This window comes from Hemiscyllium ocellatum, chromosome 45 (genome assembly GCF_020745735.1).
Source record: "Hemiscyllium ocellatum isolate sHemOce1 chromosome 45, sHemOce1.pat.X.cur, whole genome shotgun sequence".
Lineage (NCBI taxonomy): Eukaryota > Metazoa > Chordata > Chondrichthyes > Orectolobiformes > Hemiscylliidae > Hemiscyllium > Hemiscyllium ocellatum.
The window spans coordinates 15,098,669-15,111,570 of record NC_083445.1 but is presented as its reverse complement, the minus strand read 5'-3'; the positions used below and the strand labels follow the sequence as shown (position 1 = coordinate 15,111,570).

The 12,902-nt window shown below is 41.5% G+C and overlaps 1 protein-coding gene across 1 annotated transcript in view; it reads right to left on the bottom strand.

The window, feature by feature from the left end:
• The window catches only part of LOC132835870 (adhesion G protein-coupled receptor E1-like), a 45,236-nt gene that overhangs the window by 12,183 nt on the left and 20,151 nt on the right, over nt 1-12,902 (bottom strand). Inside the window, exons 8-10 of the mRNA XM_060854968.1 lie at nt 10,007-10,209; nt 9,377-9,547; nt 1,358-1,549 (exon numbers count right to left, since the gene is read on the bottom strand). Of these exons, the coding sequence (XP_060710951.1) occupies nt 1,358-1,549; nt 9,377-9,547; nt 10,007-10,209 (566 nt within the window). The remainder of the gene's footprint in view (nt 1-1,357; nt 1,550-9,376; nt 9,548-10,006; nt 10,210-12,902) is intronic.

Below are 12,902 nucleotides of genomic sequence, written 5' to 3'. Positions count from 1 at the left end.
GTTATTTTTGACTGGTGTAGACACAATGGGCTGAAGAGCATTTTTTTTCCGGTATAGATTCCTATGAATCTAACTGTGTTATTCCAAATCTTATTGTACATCTTAATGATGACAGCAAATGGAATTCCATTCACAATCCCATCTAGAGTTGCACAGGATAGAGACTGAGATCTGGTAGTGAAGGACTTAGGGCTGGGCACCACTTCCCAGAAATTCATCAGAACCTCTTCAGAACCCCAATTCTGGAGTCACCGTGGAATGGATACTGGGGCAATGCGTGAGCTGGTGTTAATGTCCCTCCCATGGAGACTCCTCTGTGGTCCCAATTCATTGTGGCATACAAGACCATTGCCAAAACTGATGAAGCAACTGATCAGCCAATCTCCAGGGCACGTCTCTGTTCCTTCAAATGTCTGACTTCTTCTTCTGGGAAGAAAGGACTGGCAGAAATTTGGAGCCAGGCAGTGGATAAGCACTCTTTTGACTGACCAGCAACCCACTGGGAGCCCACCACAGATATTACATGAAATAGAATACCACATTCCCTAGCGACTCTGTCTGAATATATCAGCAAGGGCAGGGCACTGGGGCAACCCTTCTCTTTCCTCATAAGTTTCATTCTTTCACAAGGCAGGGGAGGCAAGATTAGAAGGAATGTAGATCCAGACCTTCTGTAGGACACTCTAAAACTGTGACTGCGACCATCTAGAAGGACAAGGGCAGCAGATATAAGGGAACTCCAGCACCACCTGCAAGGTGCCACCAACCCCACACCATCCTGACTTGGAAATATGTTGCTGTTTCTTCACTGATGCTCAGTCAAAATCTTCCCTAACGGCACAGTGTGTGTGTTTCCACAGCACACAAACTACAGCAGTTCTTGAAGGCAGCTGATCACCAGCCTCTTTAGGACAACGTCCAATGATCTAATGAGAGAAAGTGAGGATTAAGTGTCAAGACCAGAGTAAGGAAAGTGAAGAGTGAGTTCGGCCAGATTGAGAGTGGATCATTTCAGAAATCAGTGATGTACAAAGATTTCCATGAGTGTCCAAGGCAAAATAAAGTTTTTTTTCTGTTAAATTAGCTGTCTGATAAATTAACTAGCGCTGCAGGATTATGAAGAAGCACCCCACATATGAGGGAACATTTGGAGTGAATTGAACTGTTAAAGTTGAAGGTTGGAGACTGAATTGGAAGGGACTGAAAGTAAGGTCATGGTGTGACATCTACGAATCTTTGATTGCGATAAGTGGACAGCTCAGGGAGATGGTAGAGGTCGAGGGTCCTGTGGCGTGGGTGAGAAGCCTGGGTACGGATGTCTGATTCAGGGAGGTGGTCAAAGGGTTGGCTTTCTCACCTTGTTTGTCACATGGATTCCTGTCAGGAAGATGAGCTGTGCTAGGAAGAGGTTGATACTCAGATGTTTGTACACGATGATGCTGGCCTTTTGGATGGAGCGGCACTTGGTGAACACGACAATGGAGGCGGCAAGGCACAGCAGGGATACTACGAGCCCAATAGTGGAGATCAGCAGCAAGGACCAGTCTTCCTGCAGCAACGACAAAGAGGGAATCACATGCTGGGGGGAGGGGGCAGCTGTTTGGATGCTCTCACAGAATTATGTTGGGTGTACAGCACAGAAACAGGCCATTCAGCCCATCCGGCCACCACTGATGTTCATGCTTAATCGAAACCTACCTCTATATCTTGACATCTTATTCTATCAACATGAGAAACTTCTATTCCTTTCTCTCTCGTGTTCATCTAGCTTTCTCAGAAATGCATCCACACTATTCACCTCAGTCATTCTATATGGTAATGAGATTCATATTCTAAATATTCTCTCCATAAAGAGGCTTGTCCTGAATTTCTCACTTTCTCAGCATTGCTCAGGGGAATATGGGCATCACTAACATGTTCACCTGATGTTGCCCACCCATAATTGCCCTTTAGAGGCAGTTAAAAGTCAACCAAATTGATTGTGGGTCTGGAATCACAGACTGGGCAAGGCTGGCAGATTTCCTTCCCCAAAGGACATCAGTGAACCAGACAGGATTTTTTTTACAGCAATGGTCACCTTCACTGAGACTAGTTTTCAATTCTATTATTTTATTAATTATATTCAAATTCCGCCAGATGCCCCAGTGAGATTTAAACCCATGGAGGCAGAATATTAGCTCGGGCTTCTGGATAATGAATCCACTCACATGACCATAAATATAAAGAAATTAAGTCATCATGGTCTTACCAGAGCACAGGGCTGCTCTCTCATTAAAGAGAGAGAGAGAGAGATAGAGAAATGACTGGTGGTGGTTTAACCTGAGGGTCAATCCACCTCAGGTAAGGGGAGAGGGTGTGAAAGACAGCCCTTCACGGTAATCTCTGCCAGTGCAAGAATTAAACCCACTCTATTGGTGTCACTCTGCATCACAAACAAGCCATCCAAGGTAACTAACCCCACACCACGAATATACAGACATATAAAAACCCAAGTAAGGAACAGGAGTAGGCCATTTGGCCCCTCAAGCCGTTTTCGCTATTTAATATGATCACCGCAGATCTGATAGTAACCTGAACTCTGCATTCTGGTGACCTTTTACCTTCTATTTTATCAAGAATCTATTCACCTCTGCCTGAAAATATTAAAAAATTTTTCTTCCGCACACTTTTGAGGAACAGACTTATGGGCCTCTGATACAAAAGACTTGGGTTTCATGGTGGCAGTGGTTAGCACTACAGCCTCATAGCGTCAGGAACCCGAGTTCAATTCCAAATTACCATGGTGAATGCAGAATTATGGGGTGGGTGTAGACTTGATGGGCCAAATGGCCTCTTTCTGCAATGTAGTGATTCTCGTCTTTGACTTTGCTTTTATCTCTGACTTAAATGGGTAACCCATTATTTTTAAGCAGTGACCCCTAATTCTAGATACAAGAAGGGGTATCCTCTCCACATCACCCTGTCAAGAGCCTTTAGGATCTAAAATGTTTCAATCAAGGTACCTCTTACTGTTCTAAACTCCAGCAGACACAAACCTCAACTGTCCAATGTTTCCTGCTGAGACTATTCATCTATTCTAGCTATTAGTCTGGTAAAATAAAATAATGTGGATGCTAGAGATCTGAAACAAATAAACACAGTAATTGCAAGAGAAACTCAACAGGTCTGGCAGCTTCTGTGGAATGAAAAACAAAACCGGTGTTTCAAGTCCAGTGACTTGCCACCCAGTAAACCTTCTCTGAACTGAATCATAGACATTTACTTCCTTCCTTAGGTAGGGAAACCAATACTGCCCACAATACTCCAGATGACAGTGTGAGGGAGCAGCTTCGATTGTGCGGCTGTTCCTGAGATTACTGGCTTACTTTAAGATTCATCATAGTTTTATTACAATTATTATATTTCATGAATGTAAGATTTTAATTCATTTTGTACTTTTTGTACTTTTCAAAATGAACCTCTTTTGTGAGCTTTGCAGAGGTCTACAGTGAACGGCTCAAGCTTTCTTTATTCAAACTTCATAAGCTTAAAATATCCATATGCATTTTAAGCAGACTTTCTTTTAAAACTGCGAGTTTTTGTTTTGAATAGCTGAACAATTCCTTTTTAAAAGAGTTTGCTTTCATTTTGGGGGTTCCTGCATGTGGTTGGTTCTGGAGAATTTCTTTTTTACCCAAAGAATTTATTGAAGAGGAGTTATTTTAACTCAGTTAATCAGCCATTGATTCATTTCATTTAAGATTTATACATTTGATTTTTTTTTTGCACTTTAACATTACATTCTAAAGGCAATTAAAGGTAGTTTATTTTACATGTAAGGGGTTATTCAAAGTTGTTTTTTTTTATTCTTCATTTCATAGGATCCCTACAGTGTGGAAACAGGCCCTTCAGCCTAACAAATCCACATTGACCCTCTGAACAGTCACCCACCCAAAAACATTCTCCTACCCTATGCCTCTACATTTACCCTGTACTAATGCACCTCATCTACATATCCCTGAATGTTACAGGCTATTTAGCTCAATGTTAGGGATTTCGGATGCCATAGAAAGGGAGGGAAGATAGGAGTGGCAGTGGCGTTTTTGATTAAAGAAAACATTACTGCTGTAACTAGTGAGGATATTTCTGAAAAATTGTACAGTGAAAACATATGGGCAGAAATGAGGAATAAGAAAGGAAACATCACTTTAATGGGATTGTACTGTAGCATCAACACACACCCCCCTCCCACCAATCACCTCACCCCCTTCACACTGCTGTCCCTCCCCTGTAGTCCGAGAGCAATTGAAAAAAAATATGTAGGGAGATTGCAGATATAAGATTGCAACAAAGGGGATTTTAATGTTCCAAACTTTGACTGGGACTAACATAGTGTTCAAGGTTTGGATGGTGAAGAATTTGTCAAATGTGTTCAAGGAAATTTTCTTTATCAAGATGTGGATTCTCTGATCAGCAAAGGAGCAAAACATGACCATCTTTTGGGCAATAAAGCTGAGCAGGTGACTGAAGTAAAAGTAGGGGAACACTTTGGGTCTACTGATCATAATTCTTCGAGTTTCAAAATGGTTATGGAAAAGGATAAGCCTGTCATAAAAGTTTTTAATTGGAGGAATGCAAATGTTCATGGTATGAGACAAGAACTTTAAACAGTTGATTGGAATACACTGTTTACAGGTAAAATGACATCTGACAAGTGGAAGGCTTTCCAGAATGTGATGACGAAAGTTCGGAGGCATTCTGTTCATTCTACACTGAATGATAAGGCTGGTGAGATTAAGGAACAATGGGCGTATAAAGATATTGAGGTTCAAGACAAGAATAAAAGAGAATTTTACGTTAGATATAGACAACTGGGTTCAAATAAATCTTTTAATCAATAGAAAGAGTGTATGAAGAAGGAAATCTGTAAAGCAATGAGATAGCATTGGCAGTTAAAGTTAAGGATAATCCAAAGAGGTTATACTAGTACATTGAGTAAGAGAGTGTCTAGAAAGTGGGTAGGGGCTCCTTAAAGATTCAGGAAGTCATCTTTGTGTGAACCCCAGGACATAGGAGAACTACTAAATTAATATTTCCTGTCACTTTTTGCTGTGGAGAAAGCAGGGAAATAAATAATAATGTTTTAAAAACAGTTCACATTACAGAAAAGGAAATTCTGGAGGATATAGAGATTTTCAAGGTCGATCAACCTCCAGGACCTAATCTAACGTATCCCAGAACGCTGTGGGAAGTAAGGGAGGAAATTGTGAGGTGCCTTGTAGAAATATTTGCATGATCCATAATTAGCAGTGAAGGTGCCTGATGGCTGGAGGGTGACTAAAATTGCACCTGTGTTTAAGAAAAGTTGTAAGGAGAAACTGGGGAACTACAGAACTTTGAGTCTGACTTTGGTTGTTGGTAGTATGTTGGAGGAGATTTTTAAATATAGGGTTGATTGACATTAGAGAGGCAAAAATTGATGAGGGATAGTCAGCATGGGGTTGTGCAAGGAAAGAAACTTCCAACAAGATTGATGAGGTCAAAGCAGTTGACATTATTTACTTGGACTTTTGTAAAGCCTTTGACAGGGATCTGTACAGTAGAGTACTTAGTAAAGTTAGGGTCACATGGGATTCAGGGAGAGCTTGCCAATTGGATATCTAATTGCCTTAACGGGTGGAGACAGAGGGGTGGTGGTGGGTTGTTTTTAGGACAGGACACCTGTCACCAGCCGTGTTTCACAGGGATCGGTTCTGAGTCCTCTTTTGTTTGTCATTTAAATAAATGATTTGGATGAAAATGCAGAAGGCATGGTTAGTAAGTTTGTGCCTACTATGGTGATATAGTAGGCAGTGAAGGTTTTCTCAGCTTACAAAGTAATCTTGATCAAGTGGGCTAATGGGCTGACAAATGGCAGTTGAAGTTCAATTTGGATAAATGTTTTGGCACAACAAACAGGGCAGGCCTTGGATAATTAATGGTTGGACCTTGGATACTGTTCTAACAGAAGGGCCCAGAGGTTCAGGTACATAATTCCTTCAAGTTCGCATCACAGGTAGACATGGTGGTTAAAAAGGATTGAGCATGCTTGCCTTCATCGCTCTGTCCTTTGGATATAGGAGTTGGCAAGTCAAATTGAGGTTGTACAAGGTTGTACAAGGAATTAATGAGACCTTTTTTGGAGTATGATGTTCAGTTCTGGTCACCCAGTTATAGGAAGGATATTATTCAGCAAGAAAGGGTAATGATGAGATTTACTGGGATGTTGCTGGGTATAGGAAAGTTTGAGTTTAAAGAAAGGCTGGATAGGCTGTGACATTTTTCACTGGAGTGTAGGAGGTTCAGCGGTGATCTGAAAGAGGGATATAGATCAGATTAATAGTAGTTGTCTCTTCCATAGGATGGGGGGATTTCAAGACTGGGGGCATATTTTTAAGGTGAGAGATTTATATAGACATAGAGGTTGGTTTGCATGTGGAATGAACTTTCTGAGGAAGTGGTGGCTATAGGCACAGTCACAAGACACTTAAATACGTTCAGGAATAGGAAAGGTCGGAGGAATATGGGCCAGAAGCAGGCAGCTGGAGCTAGTTTAATTTGGGAGTGTGTTTGGACTGAAGAGTCTGTTTTGGTGCTGTATGACTCTATGACTCTATGTAAACTCACTGGTGTCTTGTATAACTAAAACATAATCTCTATACCTTTGTATTCAATTCCCTCACATTACATGATAACATTCTATTAGTTTTCCTTAATACTAGCCGTAGCTGCATAACAGCCTTTTGTGATTCATGTTCCTCTACATCTCGGAGCTACGCAACCTTTCACCATTTAAATAATAATTTTATTTGTAATTCTTCCTGACAGAATAGACAATTTCACATTTTCTCACATTACACTCCATTTGCAAGATCCTCATCCATTCACTTTATTTATATGCATTCAGAACTTCTACATTCTGATGTAATCAACATTTCTACTTTTTTTTGTGCCATTGGCAAATTTAGCTACCCCATATCTTCAACCTTTTCATCTAAGACATTGATATAAATTGTTAAAAGCTCAGGCGCCAGCACTGATCCCTGTGGTACACCACACATGACATCTTGCTAACACATTTTATGTTAACTCTTGTTAGCCAGTCAATCTTCTATCCATGCCAATATATTAACCCCTACACCATGAAAGTTCATTTGCTGCAATAACCTTTAACATGACACCTTATCAAATGCTTATTGAAATCTAAGTACACTACATCTGCCACTTTAACCACAACAGATATTACTTTATTGAACAATTCCAATAAATTGGCTAAATATGATTTCTGTTTCACAAAATCGTGTTGACTCTGCCTGATTATTTTGTATTTTTCTGAGTCCTGCTCTGGCATCTTTAATAATAGCTTCTCATATCCCCTCAAACAGATGTTAAATCAACTGGCTTTTGTTTTCCTGCTTTCTGCCTCCCCCCTTTTTTGAATAAAGGTGTTATATTCACTGTGCTAAACAGGATTCATATCAGAATCAAAACTTGAACTGTTTCTCTCTCTGTAGATGTTACCAGACTTGCTGAGTTTCTCCAGCATTCTCTGCATTTGTTTCATATTTCCATTTTTTCAGTGTTTTACTTTTACTTGAGTTAAATTGAAATGGGAGAAGGTGAGGACTGCAGACTGGAGTTCAGAGTCAAAAAGTGTGGTGCTGGAAAAGCATAGCTGGTCAGGCAGCATCCAAGGAGCAGGACAATCAACGTTCTGGGCATAAGCCTTTCATCAGGAATGTGAGGGGATGGGTGCTGAGGGATAAATAGGAGGGTGCCTTCCCCCCAGCCCCAGCTGCATCCTCCTATTTATCTCTCAGGTCCATCCTCCCTCTCCCACATTCCTGATGAAGGGCTTATGCTTTCTTGACCTGCAATCTTCTTCCCGACCTCTCAGCCCCCACCCTCTCTCCGGCCTATTACCCTCACCTTAATCTCCTTCCACCTATCGCATTCCCAATGCCCCTCCCCCAAGTCCCTCCTCCCTACCTTTTATCATAGCCTGCTTATGCCCGAAATGTCGATTCTCCTGCTCCTTGGATGCTGCCTAACCTGCTGTGCTTTTCCAGCAATACATTTTTCAGCTAATGCCTGAAACGTCAATACTCCTGCTCCTTAGATGCTGCCTGACTTGCTGTGCCTTTCCAGCGCCACATTTTTTAACTTAAATTCAAATGGATCTTTCCCAAAATGCTGCAATGTTTGAAAATTAGAACTAATGGATTAGATATCTCACTAAGCACTTTTTTACAGTAACCAGCTCCTCCTATTGAATCTTAACATAAAACAACATCATATTTATGGTCGCTCAGTCTGATCTCTGCCACATGATTTGTACCAGGGACTGTGACAGATTGGGTGGCACTGTGAGCTGCAGCTAATGCCAGTCAGGGTATTAATTTCAGGGGTACACAGGTTCAATTGCCAGAACCACTGAGATCACCATGAAGAACCTGCCTCCTCAAGCTCCCCCCTTGCCTGGGACATGGTCATCCCCAGGTTACACTCATTGCCAGTCATCTCTTTTAAATAACTTCATGGTCCTCTGGAAACTTTCACTCATGTAAAACAATGACAATCAATTCTGAAAGAAGAGTCATACTGGAATTGAAATGTTAACTCTGTTTCTGTGTCTCCAGAATTCACCAGATCTGCTGAGTTTCTCTAGCAATCTCTGTTTTGAGTTCAGACATCCAGCATCCATAGTATTTTAATTCAGTGGTGTTATTATACATCGCTGGGGTAGGTGAGATTTCAAACTAGGTCTCTTGACTCAGGGCAGGGCCATTACTACTGTACCATAACCTGTTTCACACTTTGTTCATCTATTAATTATCAGTGATTCTAGTAATAACCAGTGATGTTGCTTTTGGGATAAATATTGATGTTGGGTTAACTCCACTGTTTTCCTTCAAAATAACACCATGTGATCTTTCACATCTGAATTCGTTGTTCTGCTGGCTGTCGAGGGGCCACTTTCTCAGGCCATTCCCTGGGGTCACTCTTTGGGGTCAGACTCTAGATCACTTTGGGGTGTCAGTGGTCACTCTTTGGGGTCATATTGGGTCTTAGTCTGGGTCACTCTCTGAAATCACAGTCTGACTCACTCTGTGCTGTTTCAGGACTCTGTGGACTCACTCACTAGATCACTCAGTCGTCTCTAATGGAGTCGCTTTCCTGCTCTCTGGCACCCTTGGGTGTTATTCTGAGTCTCCGGCTTCATCTCATCTCATTCTTGTGTGTCTGATTCCTGACTCTCTGATTCTCTTGATCTCTGCTTTCTGACTGTTACACTTTTCTGTTTCCTCTGTCTCTGGGTTTACTTCCCACTTTGACCGGAGTTTGAACAATGTTTTACCTCGATCTCAACTGGAGACATTAAAATAGCAAAGCTCGTCAGATGGTTACATTGGCATATTACGTTGCTTCCATTGGAACTAATCAGGAAGCAGCCCTCAGACGACCAGAAACTTCCCTCTTCTGTTCTCTTTAAATAAACGCAGTCGGCCTTCTCGTGATCTTTGATATCCTGCATGAAGGAACAAACCTCGTTAAACAGTGTGCACCTACCACAGATTTAAATATCCCCAGCTCTCTGAACTGCAGCCATACAGAAAGCAACCAGACAATGAGGACACAGTAACCTCCTCGAGACAGGAACTTAAAACGTAAGAACATGTTTCATACCATTATGGAAGCAAAATCTCCCTCTACACTGTCCCCATCAAAAACCTTCCAGATAGGGAGTATAGGGTTAAATACAGAGTAAGTCTTTCTCCACACTGCCCCATAAAACATCACAGGACACAGACATACAGGATTAGATACAGAGCAACGCTCCCTCTATGCTGTCCCAGTCAAAGACTCCCAGGAAAGCAACAGCACCGGGTTAGACATAGGTAAAAGAGTTCTCTATGCTGTCCAATTGTTCATCTTGAACCATTGCAGTTCCTGTTGCATGACAAGCCTGAAAGTCACCCTTACAAACCTGGTTGAGTTTCAGTGTAAAATTGACCATTTCTGTCAGGTTGTGGCTGGCTGCTTTGTTACTGATTCTGGCTGTTACCACTTTGGAGTTTAACCAGCCTGTTCCTTCAGTTGCTTCCAACTGCTTGATGCCATCTTTATGGATCTCGCTGTTCAAAATGGATTCCATGTCGCTGAATACAAAGAAGGAGACTGCAGCAAAGTCTGGGGGAGCAAAGTGATTTGGACTTTGGGTGAGTGTCAAGTCATCTGAAATAATTTGGCAACAGCAGTTGATCTAGCTATAAATCTAATTCCACAGCTCATTGTGTCCACTCCAATGATGGATTGTAGAATTGATCCAAATGTTAAAGCAAGGCAATTTTAAATATTGCAAAAAAAAACGTATGAGTTGCTTAGCAGCACAGAAGCTGGATATGGCTGAACAAGTAGAAATATTCAGAGGTTTATGCCTTGCACTCATCAGGACAGAATTGCAAGAATACCAAATCTCAGAGGAAACAATAGTTTGTACTGCATGGGAAGAGGTGGGAAAGTTTCTACCAGCATTGATTTATTGCCACAAGAGCTCACAAGCATATATGTGGACTTTAATTTAGACAGCACCTTTCATTATATCAGGATTTCCAAAAACACTCTGCAGCCAATTAAATACTTTTGAAGTACAGTCATTGGAATCACGTCAGCCAATATATGCAGAAATTTCAACAAACACCAATGAGATAATGAGCAGGTAACCTATATTCAGTAAATATCAATTCATGTGATAAACTAATGCTGTGATGAACTTATCACTTACTGACAAGTTATAGAATATTACAAATGCGACTTGGGTGTTGGATGTGACTGCTAGTTTTATGCACTTTATGCACAAATATATAGATTAAATTACTCAGAGACAGACTTTATTCATAGTGAGTGAAACTGGATGTCTCCCCAGTTGGGAACTGCCTTTACAATAGGAGCTCTCTCTCTCTCTGAACATCACAGAGCTTCCACATAGAGGGAGACACAGACTAATGATGATCTACTTCTGGAGATACAATACTAACAGCTAAATTACACATATTTAATCCTGTACCTCTCACTGACACACTAACAGTGTGTTTACCCTTGTAGTGCTTTTTACTTCGAGCCAAATACCTTATTTGATGATCCTTCCACAATATAATCCCTCCCCACTGATATTGCCCCTTCCCCTTTTATCCTTCTCTCTCTCGTCGAAATGCCTAATAACCAGAAACGTTAAGCTGCCAATCCTGTCCATCCTTCAGTGAAATAATAGCATGATGTCAAACTCCCACCTGCCTGTCTGTGCCCTCAATGTATCTGTCTGTCTTATTCTTCAGTCTCCTTGCATCAAAATATATTCCACTTGGCGTTGCTGAACTGTTTTCGTTGCTGTCTGGGTCCTTTCCTAAGCAGCCAGTTTCCTCGACCTTCCAGACTCACCCAATAATATTTTAATCCCCTTAAATCTCCCCTTGTTCAAAAGCTGCTTGTCAGGATCCCATCTCCTTGCCAATCTAATTTAAATTCACCATTAAAAGCATTAGCAGACCCCTCCCATAAACAGTCTCCATGCCTCAAGAATCTAAAGCCCTCCCTCCTCCATCAGTTCTCCAGTCATCTGCTTGATCCTTCAATTCTTATACTCACGGGGTAACTGTGTGCCATTGGGAAGAACCCAGAGATTACTATCTTGAAGTCTTGCTTTTCAGTTTCTTACCTAACCCCTAAAGTCTGTTTGCATGACTCATTTTTTTTCTTCCAATGCCATTGGTCCTGATGTGGATCATGATCTCTGGCGGATCATCCTCCCTTCAGAATTCCTTTCAGCCATTTCATGACATCCTTGACCCAGGCACTCAGGAGAAGATGTGTCATCTGGAATCCTGTCTCCAGCCACAAAGCATCTGTGTGCTCCCTTACTAGCAAATCCCTGACCACTAATAACCTTTCACACTTCTTTAGTCCTCACCCCATCTCAGCCGTCAAACAGCTGACTACCCACAGTGCAATGGTGTTGACTCTAACTGGCCTCCACAGAAGAATTCCCACTCTCACCGTTTCTCAAGACCAAGATACAATTTTAAAGCCAAATGCACAACTCAAAGCACATGAGGAATGTTTGGGAATTCTGGGTTTATATTTGATAAAGTTAAGAAGGATGAGGGGTGATCTAATTAAAACTTACAGAATATTGAATGGCATGGACAAAACAGATGTTGGGAAGAAGTTTGCATTGGTAGGAGAGACTACTTCTGGAGATACAACACTTACAGAAAAATTACACATATTTAATCCTGTACCTCTCACTGATATACCAACAGTGTGTCCTACAGCATATGCTTAGAGTAAAGGGAAGTCCTTTTAGAAGGAGATCAGGAGAAACTTCTTTGGCCAGAATCTATGGAATTCATTGCCACAGAAGGAGTCCAGGTCATTGAGTATATTTAAGACTGAGATTGATAAATTCTTGAGTATCAAGGGGATCAAGGGTTATGGAGACAAAGCAGGAGAATGGGGTTGAGAAACCTATCAGCCATGATGGAATGACAGAGAAGACTCAATGGGCCTAATGTCTGCTCCCATGTCTCATCGTCTTATTGAGCAGGAATAGACCATTCAGCCCATTGAAACATATCTCTCAGTCAATAGATTTGCAGCTGACCTAATTATGACCTTAACTCCACTTTCCAGCCTGTCTCCTCCTCATCCCCCAATGACCTTTGACAATCAAACCTCTGTCCTTAAGTAATGACCCACCTCCACTTTTCATTGGAGAAGGGAAATCTAAAAACTAATGATCATCTGAGAGAAGAGACACCTCATCCACTCCCTTCTCAATGGGAGACCTGCGGCCCCTAGTTCGAGATGAATGGGGTTAGTTTGCC